Raw genomic sequence first — 18,060 nt, forward strand, 5'->3', positions numbered from 1 at the left:
ATTTTCTTATTTTTTCATATTACTGTTGATAGTCAATTTAACGAAGCAAAACTTTAAATAAGATTCAACCATCCATCTGGTGGCTGTCAAATGAAATGAAAATGTTTTCATTTATTGTAAAATATTTTTGGCTTTTTCGTTTTTTACATTCAACTTATGAACATTAACATAATGTTCAGCGCTGAAAGTTGGTATTATCTCGTATCAGGTTATATATCGATATAATCCAAATGCACAAAAAAAATACATGCACATTAATATAACGCAAAGTTCATTTACTATTTCGAAACTGCAATTAAAAAAACTATTATATGACAGAATTAGCTACATACCTTTAAATTATTAAATTGTTTTCATTTCATCAGAGCATAATCTTAAAGTTCTTAATCTGTTCATATTCAACATCTGAGTTGAAAAATGAAAAACTCCAAGGCATTTTTTTGGTTGAAAGGTTAACTTGAAAGACTACTCAAAACCAAGTCAGTACAAAAATTATAGAAAAACTTCACCGTTATTTTATATCTTTAAATGTACATTACTGGAATTGGAAGACAGTAATCGCACCAAAATCCAATTTTTAATTCGAAAAGTATGTTGGTGAAACTAAGAAACAACTTTCACTAGTTTTGACATATTGTCTAAAGGTTAATCATAGGGCCTGATCGTCTATCTCGCTATTTTACTCGGAAGGTGAGAAGAGAGTGAGTAACTATCATTTATTTTTATAATGTAATTTTCGAGTATGAAAAATTATTCGCTATTGTGTATTTCATTTTTCAACCAATCCTTGACGATTAAATTTTATAGTGTACATTGGATGAAAAATTCTGTTTAAACTTCAAACACTATCTGATCAAATCTGTTTTTTAAATTAAATTTTTTTTTAACTTAAATAATAAAAATTTGTAACAATTTTGAAAAAATGCCTGTATGTACATATTTTTGTAAATATATATAAATTTTTTTCCAAGATATTTTCTGTATTAATGATCATAGAATAGGGCGAATAATCGAATAATATATAAGAATAGATTGCATGTATAAGAATATTCTAGAACAATGTTTTTGTTGCCAAATTTTGTTTATTTCATCAAACATTTTTACAACAAATTTTCATTTAATTGCCATCCAATCAAATAAAATCATCATTTTTGCTTGATGTTAAACCTATTTTAAGTTACCTGAAAAAATTTTTACAACGTCAACTGATCCAGTATATTTTACTTAAGCTGTCAAAACGCTAGTATGCATGTACTGGCAATTAAACCGAACAGCTTATCATTTTTATATAGTATTTTTTCACTGAATCTATTTTTTTTGGATTCCAGAATAAATTCTAAAAAATTTAAAATTTTTTTGTATTTTTGGTTTAAAAAAATTTAAATTAATGACCACTAAAAATAATTTTAAAATACAAAAATAGAGTTAGTATTTTTATAGTGTACTGATTAAGTAACAAAAATTTGTATCGGTGCATACCGCAACAATAAAACTATGGTTTGAGACGATTTGAATGTCACAAAATCTAAAATTCAAACAAATACGGTTTGCAGCTCTTGTGATTATTTTGTATTATGTCGTTAAAAATTTTTTCATATCCCTTTTTTAAGTTTTGTATATTTTTTCCTTATAAATAACATGTGTACGCACAAATAAACAGCTGAAACGAAAAAGGGAGAAGGAAAATAAAAAAAAATTATTGATTTTTAGATTTGACAACCTGGCCGTCAAATTTAGTTCAGTTCTTCTTTAGTCCATATTGTAATATACTTATTGTCCCAAAAATTTAACTTAATTAAAAATTATTTATAAATTATATATTCTACATATTTGCATTTTGATAATTTAAAAAAAAGAAATACCAACATTATTTAAAGAATTTTCAAATTTGCAACGTCCTTGTAAAAATTTCCATAAAATAACGGTAAACCTTAAAATAATGTGAAAACTTTTCATATTATTACTTAATAGTATTTGTGTAAATATTTGGATGCTCCAAGATAATAATAAAAAATAAAAGAATCTTAAAAATTCAATTCTTTCCTTTGCAGAGGTAAAAGAATTGCGTCTTATAAAATTTATTATTTTGCATACTGTTTTATCGATTTTCATATTAGTTATCAGCTAAGAATAAACTGTAAATTACAATAAAAAGGATAAGAACCTCGCCATATGAAAATGTAAAAATGATGCAAAAAATATGTAAACTTAAAATTTTAGCAAATAGTTGTTATATAAAAATTCTAAAATTTAATATTAAGATAAACATTAATGAATTCAATTAATTATTTTATCTCCAATGTATAATTAATGCTTTCAAGGACAAAACAAAAAAAAAGTATTTGAAATACCTATTTTAATTAAGTTCAAAAGAACAAAAATAAAAGTAAAGAAAAATAAATACGAAATTGCTATCGAAAATGGCTAATCCGCCACAGGATACATCTGGTTTAGGTTATTTTTATCATTTACCGTCTGGTGGTTTTTTAAATAGAATTCGAAATTCGTTGACACAATTTAGTGATATTTTTAGTGAATTTAATAAATACATTGGTAAGTATAAGTAATTTTCATATAGATATTTGCATACATACTTATATAGTAGTTTCTACATACATACATATGTAAGTTGTATATTGATTATTGTGTTTATCTCTTATGTATTAATATCGTATTACTTTAAAATTATCATGAACTATTTGTATGTCCTTAAAACATGGCAAAACCATGTACCTATTTAAACTTAGTTTAATATTTTATTGAATGATTATGAATTAAGTTTGTTGTTATAAAAATACGTACACGATGAAGGTAGATATATTTTAAAATGTAATCTCTTCAAAGAGTGTTTCATCTAGCTTTGCGAAACAAGACCCCTTCAGACATTAACAAAAAAACATTAACAAAAGGTTATTTTGTTGATATTGCAAATTCTATTTTATATCCTTCTAAAAGATATCGCGATCTACTTGAATATTTTCTATACTTTCCACTATGTACATCTGTGTGTACATTTATACATTTTTTTTTGTTATAATCTATATATTTGTTTTATTTTTTTATTATATTTATTCTGTATTGTTCTATGTATATTATTTTTTCAAATATTTAATTTCAATTATATTATATTTATGTTGCACAAAATAATGGTATATACTACAATTTTTGCATTTTTAGCTCCAGCATATCATCATGATCGATGTGAGCGAAGTGTTTATATGAGATTATATTCAATGCATAAACGGGAGTTCGTAATGGTCTTTATAGGATTTTTCATATGTTTTGGGCTTGGTATTGTAATTGGATTAGCTGGTCCTCCTATTACAAATACAAATGAAATAACTGCCACCTCGATATTAGAAAATACAACGATAACAAAAGATAAAAATGCATTGGCAACTGGACCATTTGTTATGAAAACCCCGTTAACAACAACATACTCACAACAGTTGTGGTTAATAGCTAAATTAGAAACATCAAACGAAGATGGTAATAGAAACTTGTTTATTTCGCTATTTATTCTGTCTTTATCTATTTCAAACATTTAGATGAAAAGTATGACAAGAGTTTTCAGGTAAGTGTCGGAATAGACGGAATAACCGAAAGCCATACCCCCCTAAATATATTAAGTGCAGAAAACATTAAAAATCGTACAAGGCATTTGCTTTGTGAAAGGAATATGTGTGAAGAATTTATAATCTTACATCTGGGTTTTCTAGAATATGCACATTATATTATAACCGTAAAATTTTATGATCTGGAGCTATTTCATCAAAAATATAGAATAAAAGGGATAACATTTTATGTGAGTAAATTTTTCTAAAATTTTTTAATAAATTCTGCACTGATGTTAAAGCTCTTGGAAATGATTAAAAAAAAAAGTTACGAACGTAACGTTACTTTAACTTTGGCAGTTTCGAAACTGTTTTGTTATTTCTCAGGTAAAATTTTTCCAATCTGATTTTCTTTAACTCTTCAAAGCCACCCGTAGACTTCGAGTTTCAAAAAAGCAAACAACATTCCTGACAGCTTTAACACTAATTTCAGAAAAGATTTTATTAATCCTTTTTTTCAATTTTGCAGTTTAAGACTTACAGTCCTGCATTCTCACAGATCGAAATATGGTTTAGATTTATATTTTTGCTTTTCACATTTATAGTTACGGTAAGTAAAGTCGACAAAATTTATTTTTCTAACTAAATTGTTTTCACTTCCAATTTCTTTTTTAGTGTTGGTTCGCCCATACATTACGTAAGTACCCGGTGTACGACTGGTCTATTGAGCAAAAGTGGATGTCAATATTACTCCCTCTTCTTGTATTGTACAACAGTAAGTTATTAAATTTAGCAGAATTTTTAAACATCTCGTTATATAAATTTGATTTATGTGTACATATTTTTTTAGACCCTTTCTTCCCGTTGATATTTTTGTGGAATTCGTGGTTCCCCGGAATGTTAGATGGAGTTTTACAAGCGACTTTTTTATGCTCACTTTTAATGTTTTGGTTATGTATCTATCACGGCTTGCGCCAAAACGAAAGAAGATTTGTGAGATTTTATCTACCCAAAATAATTGTTGTTATGCCAATTTGGTTTAGCGCCATAGGTATGAAAACATTACACAAGAATATTAGTTCACTTGCTTGAATTATATGTAATTTTATAGTTTTAGCTACATGGGAAAAATGCAATGAATTAAGAGACCCAACATACAATCACTTTGTCGACACTAAAAACTATGAGGTAAATCATTCTTATTAGTTTTGAAAAAATATCTTAAAGATTTTTAACTTTCACGAAAGGGTTTTAAAATGTTCTTTTATATCGCTGGTACGATGTATATTCTTTATTTGGCTTTACTAGTACTGAAATCGTATAGTGAGCTGCGTTCGATGCCATTTTTTGGTAAGTAGTAGTAATACGAACTGAAAATTACCGAAAAATGAATTATTAGCAAACCGTATTTTTATAATGTTTTACAAACTGAAAACTTATGAGCTTATTTTTTTCTTCTGACAGACATGCGTCTTAAATTTTTAACACTTCTTATGTTAGTTGTACTATCAATATCTTTAGCAGTTACAGTTAATCGTTTTGGCTTTGGCATTTTAGAAGATAACTTTGTGGCCAACTTGAAAACAACGTACAAAAGTTCAGCGCAATTTATGTGTTTTTATGGTTTACTGAATTTTTATTTGTATACGATGGCTTACGTTTACTCACCGAATGGAAAATCAAATGGTAAAAATGCAAAAATACTTTCATACCAAAAAAGCACTCGCCAATAAGTTTCATAATTATTTTGAAATTATATGAATTTATATTTAATTTTAGAACAAATAACGAAAGATAATCCAGCATTTTCAATGATAAACGATTCAGACGAAGATGTCGTTTACGGTTCTGATGATGAAAGCCGAAGGCCTTTGAATTCATCAAGTAATACAACAGGTAGTAAAAATGATTACGATAGCGACTAAATGTAAAAAGATTAAATTGGGAAATAACAATTTTCTGAAAAATTTGTAACAATAATAATAAATTTACGTACATTTTACTTTACAAAAAATAATGTGTAATAAGATTTTTTTATGTTAATATTTATAAAGGTCAAAAATAGATTAAATTAAAATTATATTATATTGTATACTTACGTAAATGTAGTATTAACATGTACTTAAGATTAAAAGGTCTATTTTTTAACAGAAAAAATATATTAACAAGAATAATTATTATAAGGATATTATATATATATTGCTTAAATTTTTGATTTTAAATGAAAAAAATTCAATATAGTCTACAAAGATGTTTTGAAATGATTTTTCTTACCTATCTATGTATATTTATTTATCAGTTGTAATTGTAAGAATAATAATATGATCGATTATACATAAGACTTTTTAAAAAAATTTCTTGATTTTTTCCTTTTCTATTGTAAATATGCGATATAGATACATATACATACAAAAAATTAAATTTATTTATATACATACGTTTATGGAAAAGAATTAAATAAATTGTTGTAAACCATATTATAAAAATTGATTTTAATTTTCTCCTAATGTTTTAAAATCTTTTAGATCCTGAAAGTTCTAAACGATGGTGTTCACAAAATTTTTGATTACTTTTTTACTCAGTTTCGTTTCGTTTGAGTTTTCAAATTACTAAGAGCGTATATGCGTAAAACATAACCTTAATATTTTAACGTTCATTTTAAATTATGCATGAATGTATGTACGTACTTTTTAAAAAAAATTACATCATTCTAATATTTTAGTTTTCAAAACATAAAAAAAATTAATATTTACCTAAAAATTTCCAAATTTGATTTGCAAAAGTAAAAAAGTAATTGTTTTTTATTGTTAAATGGGATTTTTATGGTTCGCGAAGCGAATGTCATTGTTTTCGAATTCGCCTAAATGGTTCGTGAAGCGAATAAAATTATTTTGAGAGAAATGTCGAAACTAATGTTAAAATTCTGCTCCGAGCATTCATAATAGAGCGATGATAGATTATGTTCCTAGTAAAAATAACCCTTAAAAGTATATGAAAAAAAATAATCACACGTAACAAGGGATTTAAAGAAAATGATCGTATTAAATTTTCAAGTTTTGAGTTTTTGAAATGAATTGAGTTTGCTCAATTAAAAAAAATTTTTTCCGCTTTTCAAAAATGTTCAAAAAATAAGAGAACTAGGAAACTTTTCCAAATATATAGTGTTGCTCAATTTGTGCAAAAAATGTGAAAGTGGTAACACTAATTAAACCATTTTGACAGTTAGCTTGGCTTTAAATAGTATACTTTGTTGTTTTTTATTTGTTTTTCAAATTGCCAAAAGTCAAAAACGGTCTATTTAAAAATATTGTTCAAACGCCAAAAGAGTGAAAAAGCATTTTGAGTTTTTCTTTTTTTGTAATTTAAATTTATTATTGATAATAAATAATTTGGTGTTACTTAAATAACTTAAATGTTTTTAATTTGTAGAAAGAGCTTATTGCAACTGGGCAAAAATAATTCAAATTTATGATGGAGGTGATTGAAGAGCAATCAAAATGCGATGAAGATTCCATAATACCACCAAGAAAAATTTCAAGTGACAATTTGAGAATTTGTTTGGTTGGAAATGTATGTGATGATAAAAACACGGTTAATGCAGCGAAAAAAATTGGAGTACCAGTTATAACATCAGAAACAGCAACTGATATAATTTTGGATGATGTATGGGTGACGTATTTCATACTAAACAATTTTGAAGGTGCAATTTATGAAGCCATCAAAAAAACTAAACACAAAATATTAGGTCCCCCAGCTTTACATTATATTGCTAACTCAAATATGGACCTTCCTAGTATAAATAGGCCATTATATAATTATTCTATGAAAGGTGTTGTAACATGCTTTACAGGGATACGGAAGAAAGATGAATTAACAGAATTAGTTAACTTAATACATTCAATGGGTGGTTCAATTCGAAAAGATATGAACTCCAAAGTAACGCACTTAATATGTAATGCAACGGGTGGTAAAAAGTACGAATATGCAATGACATTTCGTTTAGCTGTTGTCAGACCAGATTGGGTTCATGAAGCTTGGAAAAATAAAGAATCTTATGATTTCAAGGCTACTGAAGAATCATTTACAAAAGAGCATAAATTAAAAGTTTTTGAAGGGCAAAGAATTTGCTTGTTTGGTTTTAGTGCAGACGAATATCAGCATATGGTGGATGTATTAACTAGCAATAAGGGCATAGTAACTGATTTAGAAGACCCCGAATGTACCCATGTCGTGATGGCTAACATGGGGGATCATTTCCCTGAAATTGCACCGGGATCTCAATGTTCTTCTCCAGCTGCTTATTTTAATTTTCATGGGAACGGACCACCAAAAATTGAAAATGCAAAGGATGTTGGATATAAAATTGACAATGATTTAACAAATAATATGTCGGACGTAAAGATTCAAGCAGAAAGTACAAGTACTGTAGACGAGTTAGACCGTAAAATGATCGAATGTTCTGACATTCTCATGTCAGAAAAAGGTGAGCTCTCTACAATCACAGAAAACTCTACCCCGAAGCATGATGGTGTTATATTATCAAGTGAAAAAAATGAATTTCTTGATCCAAATAATTTATCTCCAATTTTGAAAACACCCAAGTCAACGAAGCAAAGTTATAGATTGTTCAGCGAAGACAATTTGAATAGCGAAATAAATCAAATCAAAGAAGAAGGCGAGGACTCGGCGTGTCAGGAATATAAAAGAAAACAAGAAAGTTTTGATAATGTTTCAATCTTATCGACAGATTCAATAGAAATATCTTCAACGGGAGTTTCCAAAAAATTGAAATTAATTCGAACTGGATCTATAACAAGAAGTATAAAACGAAGTATGAGTTTTGCTACAGTTAAAACCCCTATCGCTAATATGTTGCGTCCAAGGCGTAATTCAGTTGATCCAAATTCCTCTATCAGTTCTATAACTTCAACTGATTCGAAATTTAATGAATCAATTAAAAATCCTGTCAAAGATAAATTGCGTACAATACGTGATCGTGTACGTAAAGGTAGCAAGCGTGATATTAATATAACTCCAAAAACTGCAAAACTGGCATCTTCTAATCTAATCACTTTAAAAAAACTGTGTAAACTAAAAGCCACTTCAAATGTGAATGATGAGGAAATTGAAGAATTAATGATGCCTGAAAGTTCTGAAAAATGTTTTCAAATTAAAAGGGAAACAGATTTTAAAACTCCCTCAGCTCCGCAACAACGATACTGCTCTGATTTGCCTACACAAGTTAAGCAACAAACCCCTTCACCTACAAACGAGGCAATTTCTAATTACGAAGAGATTAGTCAAAAGGATATTTCCACTATAGAAGCACCACAAAAAACAGAAAAACGCCTGGAAAGTTATTCAAAATCCCACACCGGGAGTATTGATTCTAGCAGTTCAATGGATGTCGATAGTGTTATAACGAAAACAACTTCAACAAGTGTGAATATTGCTGTTGATGAGAATATTGCTATTAATATGCCTGAACCAAAGAGTCACAAAACTCACATAGTTAAAGCAGATTGGTTTTGGTACACCATACAAAATGGCTACGCTGACGAAACTTTATATCTTTTTGGGGATTATCTTGATAGTATTGCAAATACTCCTGGTACAGATAGTCATCGTGATTCGTTACCAATAAGCTTTAAAAGGAAAAGGAAGCGCTTTTTACAAAGATTATTACCTGATAAATCAGTAATTGGTACCAACAAAAGACGTTCATCAATCACTGATGGTGGTCTTTTATCAGCATCAAACAGTTTTTTGGATTATACTGTTAGTCCAGATAAATATCACGACAGTGGAGTATGTAATAAAACCACTAATGAAAATGATGTCGTTGTAGAACCTTCACCAAAAAATCGTTCCATGAGGTATAACCATTTCATGGATTTTTATAATACCGAATCGAATTATGTAGGAATATTGAGTACAGTCAAAAATATTTTTAAAACACCTTTAGAAGAAAGAGCAGAAACAAATGACGCACTATTGAATAAATCGGAAGTAAAAGCAATTTTTGGCAATTTCACACACATAAGTGATGTGCACAAAAGCATGTTGGAACGATTAAAGGAGTTGCAATCAAACTGGAAAGAAGATTGTTTAATTGGCCAAATAATATTAGATCATCGCAATGAATTGATAAAAGCGTATCCACCGTATATAAACTTTTTTGAGCAAATGAAAGACACTTTACTCCAGTGTGACAAGGAAAATCCCAGATTTCATGCATTTTTAAAGATTAATCAAGCTAAACCAGAATGCGGCAGGCAATCATTGCAGGATTTGATGATCCGGCCGGTACAAAGATTACCCAGCATAAGTTTACTCATATCTGATATTCTAAAACATACGAATAAAAATAATCCTGACCATAAAAAATTGGAAGATGCTCTGCGAGCTATAAAAGAAGTAATGGCTCATATCAATGAAGATAAAAGAAAAACAGAGGGTCAGTTAGCTATATTTGATATCTTTAATGACATCGAACAATGTCCCGCTCATTTAGTATCCGCAAATCGTTGCTTTATCTCAAAGTGTGAGGTTACTGAGCTTTCTGATTCACTCAGTGGTCGTGGTGATTCTTTGATTTTATATTTATTTTCTGATACCATTGAAGTTTGCAAGAAACGTTCACGCGGATTTAATGCGGCGAAGTCACCAAGTTCTACAAAATCTTCAAAACATATTAAATTAATGCCACTAACCTCGATTCGATATGTTATTGAAATATTTGATAGTCCAAAGGCATTTGCAATTAACTGCCGCCATAACCAAGAAAATAAAGATAAATTATATGCTTTTATGATTGATAATGAAGAAATTGACCGTACAATATATTTACGTAATTTGTGTAAGCAAGTTGCTGAACATGCATGTCGCACTGATATAAATAAAGCTTTAATATCTATGACATCACAAGAATTAGACGTTGATACAAATGATATTCATTTAAGTACTTTATCAAAGGCATTTAAGTTTGCTACACGAACACGTTTGAAGGTTGGCCGTGCATTTTCCTTTAATAAAACTCCAGCAAAGTTAAAAAGGGCTGTATCTACTATGATGCCAACACATTTTGGGAGTACTCATTCTTTAACGCCAGCATCACAATTTGCCCAAATGAGATTGGCTAGTTGTACAAATTTGAATGAAATTGGTGAAAAAGATGGTTGTGATCAAAATAATCATAATATGGGAAATAATAGAAGTCAGTCACCTTCAACGCAGTCAGAAGTGCTGGTTGCGCCAATGTCAGTTCATCAAATAGGAAAAAATAAGAATTCAACTATTTCCTTGGCTGCGCTAAGGAGATTGTAATTTTTTTTAATTTTAACTTGTTCATATTTTGTCTTATAATTTTTATAAATTTATATTAAAACCAATAATATTGAACGAATATTATAACTAAATAATATTTTAATACTTTTGTATGAGCTCTCATCGCATAAACATACGTACATGTTTATTTTGTATGTTCTTAAATGTGACAATAATTTATAAAATAATTTAATAAAAAATAATTTTTTTTTGTGTTCTTTGACGAAAAATCAAAATCTAAATTATGTACATAATTATTTTGCTGTGTTAAAATAGAGTGAATTGAAAAAATAGTTGCTTTCGTATTTTGCAACAAATAGAAAGTTTTCAAAGAAAAATTTAAACAACTGTAAACAGATCATTCAAAATTAAATTTATTATTTATTATCTAAACGATATCCAGATATAATATATTGGACTCAATGCTCAAATTTAGTATCCCAAAAGAACTCTTCATAGTTTTGTCCAATTATAACTAATGAAACCTTGAATTTTCTTTTGATTTTTTTGTGTTATTTAATTTGTTTCTATTAGAATTAGTTCATTTGTCCTACTTTGGAAAGAATGTATTAAATTCTATACAAAAATAAATTTGAAGCAAAAAATTTTTGTTTTGTACGCATGTAAAATATAAACTTATAAATTTGTTTTATTAAAAAGTACGCACAATAATAATTATTTAATGATAAAAAATACAATTATAAATTTATAATAATATTAGATATAGGAAACAAAATAATCGAACTCAAAAATTAATCGAATAAAAAGTATCGAATCTTATACCTAGTTCTGTAATCTTTTGTTACAACTAGGTTGTAGCAAAACGAATATTATAACAATCAAAAATTTTGTAAACATTTTTTCATTATAAAGTCTAAAATTAAAAACAAAATGTTAACTTATACAAAACGTTTGTATTTACAAGAAATGATATTTTATTTACGAAATAATATATATTATATTATATATACATTAATATTTAATTATGAAATATATTTTAAAAATTAAATGGTAAAATTACGAAAAAAACATTGTATTATTTGTGTTGTAGGTAAAAAATGCATATTTTGGCGTTTCTTAAAATTATATTGAATAGTGATTTGTGGATAGCTTTAGGTAAATTTATACAATAAGGCTAAGGAGTAGAATACTCAAAAAATAAATTTGCAAATTATTAAGTTGTATAAGCCTATTTGCAAAGTGCTCTACTAAAAAAATGCTAATTATTTTCATTATATGAGAACATAAATTAAGAATTTTTTACTTAAAGAATTCTTAATGATGAAACAAAATCACTGTGGACTAAAAGTGGATACCATAAATTTTATATTCCCTCTGGAAAATTTTAAGATTTGTGCTTTAAATAAATATTATATGCGGCTTTGTAAATTAATATGTTTTGCAGTATGGAGGAAAATTTGGGTAGTGCAAAATTTACTAAATTTTAACAATATTTAGCAAATAAAATTATTTACGCATAGCAAGTAAAGTAAAAGTTTTTATAGTGATAATTAAAAAAGTACTTTTGTTAGGATTTGTTTTATTTTTAAGTTACAATAAAATTGAGGAATTTAAAAAATCATTATCATAAGAAAAACAGGCATTTGTTGTTTGTATTTTTCTCTTTCAAACTGTATTTTACATATTCCAAAAGCTTTTTCTCTTTAATTACAAGTTTTAATTGCCAATATTTCGATAAAATTAAATATTAAAAGCGAACTGTTTTAGAATTTTTAATCCCAATATTTTATTAAACCGTCCCATCCAGCTGTGACAACTTTGCTAGCTTCATGAGGATGCCATAAAGTACTTATGCAAACTCCTTCATGTGCTTGCCATTTTTTATATAGTTTAGTTGTTTTCCAATCCCATATATAACATTTTCCATCCCCATCCCCTGATATTAGGTAACTCATATCTGGAGAAAAATCTAGCTGACATGCATACCCTGAAACCATATGACCAATAAAAGTTTTTTTGCGATTAATTTTAAAGCGATTCATTGCAGAAAATATCACAATTTTATTATCTAAACTTTGACAGGCAAGCCATTTTTCGTTCGGTGACAAGGTCACAGCTGGCATTGAATGCATTGTAGGATCAGCAATATATTTCATGTCAACAGGTATATCCCATTCCCATATTCTCATGCTTTTGTCGTCTGATGTTGTTACAAAACGCCGATTTTCATCTACAAAAGTAATAGTATTCACTGCACCTAAATGACGATCATATTCTTGAACAATTTCACCACTTCTCGTATCCCACTGAAATAAAGAATTAATTAATTTATGACGCAATATTAACAGTAATTTCAATTTAAGTTACACATATAATTTTTTTATCTGAAGTTCCAGCTACAAATAAATGTTGTTTATTTCGGTCTGGATTGAATTTAACACAAAAAGGAATTTTTCTTGAAGAAAATCTAGATACGACATCACCAGTTTCTGCATCCCATAGTTTTATATAACGATCATAACCAGCAGAAAGAAAATGTGTACCTGGATTATTCCAAGACACATCCTTCACAGCTTGTCTGTGGCCGAAATATGTTCTGATACACCTTCGTTCACCATATATTTCCCAAAGTTTAACGCGGCAATCCATACTTCCAGATAAAAGTAAATGAGCTGTCTTAGGAAACCATTTGATAGTAGAAACACCTTTGGTGTGCCCAGTCCAGGTATGTATGTGTGCTTTCGGTAAAAAACATTTTGAAGGTGCAGAATCCGAACGAAGGTTAACACCAACGTCGTGAGGTGCATGTAAAAACGATCTACCCTGATAATCAACAGCATCTTTGACTGCAATATGTAATTTTCTATTAATATGAATAATTGAAGTAGAATGAAATGTGTATAAATTCTTACTATGTAATATAGACTTTTCTTCGATGGGTTTTTCTTCCGGAATTCTTCCTCTTTTATGTCGTTTCGATAAAATTTCTTCTAAAGCGGCTTTTTCGTCTTCATTTGGTCTAGCTACAGTTTGCTCATCTACATATTTTCCCCAAGGACCTACAAAACCCTCAACATCCTCAGGATTATCATTTTTCTCTTGTTTCCGTTTCTTTTTTGGTTTTGGAGACTCAAAAACTGTTTTACCATCTGTATCGTAAGCTGATTGTAAGTCACCAACGTAATTTTGTCCCTCAATTGTTTGACTATCTACTGTAGGATCTAGTGCATAACCGTATGTGTGAAATGTTCTACGTTGATTTTCAAATTGAAAAGCATTCACGTGTGCTTTTTCTATGTAGCCAGATAATGTGTTCCGTTGAGCGCGCATTTGTTCTGTGAGAAATGGGTTTTCTGGTCCTTGAACAGGCGCGAAAAGCTCTTCATACTTAGGATTATACTGTAATTCTTTGTTTGCAGGATCAACAACACGGCTTACTGCTTGATGATTCATTGGAACTACATCTGGAGCTGCACAAATAGTCATACTTTTAGCCACAGATATTGATTCATCGATTGGTTTTAAATAGTCTGCATTCTTTTCAGTTTTTCCGTCATCATTTTCAATGTCGCTGGATGAACTATCGCTAGCATAAGCTTGAAGGCTCAACATATTTTATCTAAGAAAAAAGTAATGAACTATTTTTGTGTTTTTATAATTTTTAAAGAATTAAACGTATAAACATAAACATTAGAACAAGCAAATGTCAATTATACTTTTGATTGATTGTTTGATTGCATTATCTTAAACATTTACAATGTCTGCTAATAATCGATGACAGCTGTCACCGTTAATGAAAATTACGTCATCGTTAAGAATTATTTTTGGTAAATTAGTAAAGGGTAATAAAGGTTTTCACGTAACTGTGCATATATGTAAAGCAAACTCAAAAAGTGCTGCAGCATTAAAATTGTAAAATAAAAAGTTACAAATGAGTTACTTTTTTAAAAAATGATTAAGAAATAATAAGCTCCCTTTTGCGAACATGTGTTTTTCACCAAAAATTATTTGTTTTTTGATAAGTCGTACTAATTTTTACTTTCAAATTGTAATATAAGTAATTCAATGTAAGTTTAAGAACTTCAAAATAAATAATAGGTCTGTCTAATAAAACATGAAACAAAGATGAAATTTCTCGCCAAAAAAAAAACTCTCATTTAAAAAAAATAAATCAGACGGAAAACTTGAGAAAACTTTCAAAAACTATATAAATATGCGATAAACGTCAAATTTCAAAGTATTCATAAAGCATAAATAAATATTCTTTTGTTATACCAAAAACCAATAACTTTGATTGCGGATTATAAAAGTGTGAACCATAGAAAAAACGATTTGTGAACCGATTTTGGTTATTTTATTTTCAATTGGAAAATTTTGAAAAAAAAAGTTATTTTTGATAAAAATTTGTTTTTCAAAAATAAAACCTTTTGACATGACCAAGAAAAACATGTTTTACGTTGATTTTTGTTACTGTCAAGAGAAGAATGTTTATTTTTTAATGTTATTTTTAATGTTATTTTTCATTTAATGTTTTTTAATGTTAATTTAAAATTTAAGAAAACCGAAAGAAATTATGATAAATTAATTAAAGAAAATGAAACTGATAAAAAAATAAATAATATGTTAATGAAAAGTTTACAATGAAGTTTCCCATGGCTTTTAACCTTCTTCCCATCAAGGAATCCCTTCAAAATTCCCTAGAAATCGGAAAATAACTTGAAGGTCTCATATGATAGACATTTATGGCATTAAATAAAAGACACATTACCATACATACATAAGCATTGATATATTTTTATACACATAAAAAAATTTTTTTTTTGAACATCTGACAACCCTAGATTCTTGTATTAAAATTTTATTGACTCATCTCATAATCAAATCAAAATGCATTTTATATAATTATTTCATTTTTATTTATTTATTTTAATATCTTTTTTTTATTTTGAATTTTAAACCTTAATTTATATCAAATTTTTCATATCTAAAGAACATAACGCTTTTTCTTTAAAATTATAATATTAATGTATAGGTAATGTAAATATAATATCTATGTATGTATAAGTGTTTTTAAAATAAAAAAAATTATATATACATATGTATATATATATATATATATATGCCTACGAAAATTGAATTAAAATTAACAAAATATCAATTGAAAATTATTAGAAAAAAAATTTCAAATACATGAAACTTGTATAAACTTACATGAAACAATGTATATATACAATTTACGTGTATTTTATATCTTAATTACACAAAAAATACGTTTTATATTAATTTATTTTTATTTATACACATTTACAGAATGAAGTTGTATAACTTTTATTTAAAAATTTGTTGTATAAAATTTATAAAAAGAAAAATAATATTGATCCCAATTTATTTCCAACTCTTTGTTACTTAATTCAATTCTGTTTTTTTTTACAAAATTAAATTTGTTGAACCTTTTTTTTTATTTCTATTGTGCATAATGTAACAGTTGTGTATAATGTATTATGTAATTGTAAAGAAAATAACTAAGTTTATACTATTGTTGAGGAGTTCGAAGATGCAACACTTTTTTTTTTAAATTCAAACAAGTTTTTCAGATACAAGAAGAGTTTTAGACTGTAAATTGTAATGCAAAATTTTCCCACCATTTTTGTCCGTAAAAATTTTTAAAACAATTTGAATTCATTTTAATTATTTAAATCGATTAAACAAATTTAAATTATAGTTTCAAATTTTCATTTAACAATATTTGTTTGAAAAAGATACATAAGTGTTCTAACAAAATAAATTATTTTTAACCGAGACTTTATTAATTGTACTTAAACTGAATAAGCTGTTATATAATCAAAATTTTGATGCAATTAGCCATGGGCCCTGTCATCACAGTTATGTGAAAAAGTGAAAGATAGAAATTAGGTTTCACCAAAGAAAAAATGAGTGATCAGCTTGTTGCATCATACATTTTTTTTTTTAATGATGATCCCTGGACTTATTTTCAATATAAAATTAAAATGCACAACTCCAACTATTTTTGATAGTTTACTTTTTAACGATGACAGTAAAAATGAATGATAGGTCCACAAAAATGTGAAAAAACAATGGTGACAAGCTCCATACTATAATAAAAAAGTTTGATTGCATAATAAAAATATTTTAAAAAATTGTAACATCTCGTATGGATAAGGAATTTTAAACCCGATTTCTCAAAAACATTAAAGTCTTGGAATAAATAAAGCAGAATAGAAAAAAAAACTATGTACCACAAAATTATATAAAATAATTTTACAAAAATTCAAAAGTAAGAGAAATTTTTTTCGTTATAATATAAATTTTTAATAACTAAATAATATTTAATTTTTTAATTTTATAACTAACACGTTTAAGGCCTTAATGTATTTTTTTTTCTGAATTTTTTTAATTTTCTTAATGTCTTATTAAATTTTAAAATAGTTTAATAATAAAAATTTTTATTTAATAATTTAAGTTCCTTCTTTTTTTTTATATTTCTGTTCTTATTTTTTCTTGCATTTTTATTTTATATAATTAATTTCATTTAAAAAAATTAAAAACTGAAAAAAGAATTTTCAATTTTAATTCGCTGGTTGTTTCTCCATATCATAATAACCACAAAAATTTCTTAAAGTCTAATAAAATTTGTAAAAAGAAAAAAAAAGAATCCTTAACTTTCAATATTGAATATTAATAATAGATAATAATATTATTTTTTAGATATAATGATTAAATTTTTTGGCATTTTTTTAGGTTTTTTCAGATTTTTTTTTTTTTGAATTTAAACGCTATAACATTTATAATTAGAAACTGTTTTATGTATATAGAAAAGAAGAACATATTTTAAGTGATTGTATAAACTTTATGGTCACGATTTTTTGCATTCTATATGCCTAGCAGGTTTCCGGAAATTGAAAATTGCAAAAAATTGATCAAAACCATTCGACTTATCCAACAAACTTATCAATTCATTTCTTTGAGGAAAGTTCCTATATTGAATTTACTCGGATTTATTTGAAATTTAAAAGTTATTATTGTTTAATACAAGAACAGCAAAAATATGAGCTCGTTTCATTTAAAAGGCGTAAAAGTTGTAGTATTAATCATTTGTCTCGAATAATATTCAAAGTAAGGCTAGAAACAAAAATTATTTCCCAGTATGTCAAATGCGTGCAAGTGACTTTAGTAATTAATTCTAATGCGACATAACGTG

General features: G+C 27.2%; 3 protein-coding genes across 3 annotated transcripts; 2 read left to right on the forward strand and 1 right to left on the reverse strand.

The window, feature by feature from the left end:
- Positions 1-1,948: 1,948 nt before the first annotated feature.
- Positions 1,949-5,737, forward strand: LOC129611857 (transmembrane protein 181). The gene is made up of 10 exons (XM_055525260.1): positions 1,949-2,553; positions 3,178-3,489; positions 3,549-3,805; positions 4,084-4,164; positions 4,230-4,329; positions 4,405-4,605; positions 4,666-4,742; positions 4,802-4,904; positions 5,019-5,240; positions 5,334-5,737. The coding sequence occupies exons 1-10, from the start codon at positions 2,421-2,423 to the stop codon at positions 5,477-5,479; spliced, it is 1,632 nt and encodes a 543-aa protein (XP_055381235.1). The 5' UTR covers positions 1,949-2,420; the 3' UTR covers positions 5,480-5,737.
- Positions 5,738-6,837: 1,100 nt separating this feature from the next.
- Positions 6,838-11,816, forward strand: LOC129611665 (protein ECT2). Its single transcript, XM_055524917.1, has 2 exons — positions 6,838-6,911; positions 6,984-11,816. Exon 2 carries the CDS (start codon positions 7,023-7,025, stop codon positions 10,878-10,880), a length of 3,858 nt encoding a protein of 1,285 aa, XP_055380892.1. The 5' UTR covers positions 6,838-6,911; positions 6,984-7,022; the 3' UTR covers positions 10,881-11,816.
- A 603-nt stretch (positions 11,817-12,419) lies between these two features.
- LOC129611877 (pre-mRNA-processing factor 17) lies at positions 12,420-14,541 on the reverse strand. The gene is made up of 3 exons (XM_055525289.1): positions 13,754-14,541; positions 13,209-13,687; positions 12,420-13,147 (listed from the first exon to the last, which is right to left on the reverse strand). The coding sequence occupies exons 1-3, from the start codon at positions 14,451-14,453 to the stop codon at positions 12,614-12,616; spliced, it is 1,713 nt and encodes a 570-aa protein (XP_055381264.1). The 5' UTR covers positions 14,454-14,541; the 3' UTR covers positions 12,420-12,613.
- Between the last annotated feature and the right edge of the window lie 3,519 nt (positions 14,542-18,060).

This window comes from Condylostylus longicornis, unplaced genomic scaffold (assembly GCF_029603195.1).
Source record: "Condylostylus longicornis isolate FDR11 unplaced genomic scaffold, ASM2960319v2 ptg000055l, whole genome shotgun sequence".
Lineage (NCBI taxonomy): Eukaryota > Metazoa > Arthropoda > Insecta > Diptera > Dolichopodidae > Condylostylus > Condylostylus longicornis.

Excerpts from the sequence above, each read along its gene's own strand:
- LOC129611857 (XM_055525260.1), top strand. The coding sequence starts at position 2,421 with ATGGCTAATCCGCCACAGGATACATCTGGTTTAGGTTATTTTTATCAT. Across the intron at positions 4,165-4,229 it reads TTTTCACATTTATAGTTACG|TGTTGGTTCGCCCATACATT; the intron begins GTAAGTAAAGTC and ends TTTCTTTTTTAG. Across the intron at positions 4,743-4,801 it reads TCGACACTAAAAACTATGAG|GGTTTTAAAATGTTCTTTTA; the intron begins GTAAATCATTCT and ends CTTTCACGAAAG.
- LOC129611665 (XM_055524917.1), top strand. The coding sequence starts at position 7,023 with ATGATGGAGGTGATTGAAGAGCAATCAAAATGCGATGAAGATTCCATA.
- LOC129611877 (XM_055525289.1), bottom strand. The coding sequence starts at position 14,453 with ATGTTGAGCCTTCAAGCTTATGCTAGCGATAGTTCATCCAGCGACATT. Across the intron at positions 13,688-13,753 it reads AGAAAAGTCTATATTACATA|TCAAAGATGCTGTTGATTAT; the intron begins GTAAGAATTTAT and ends TACATATTGCAG. Across the intron at positions 13,148-13,208 it reads CAGATAAAAAAATTATATGT|TGGGATACGAGAAGTGGTGA; the intron begins GTAACTTAAATT and ends TCTTTATTTCAG.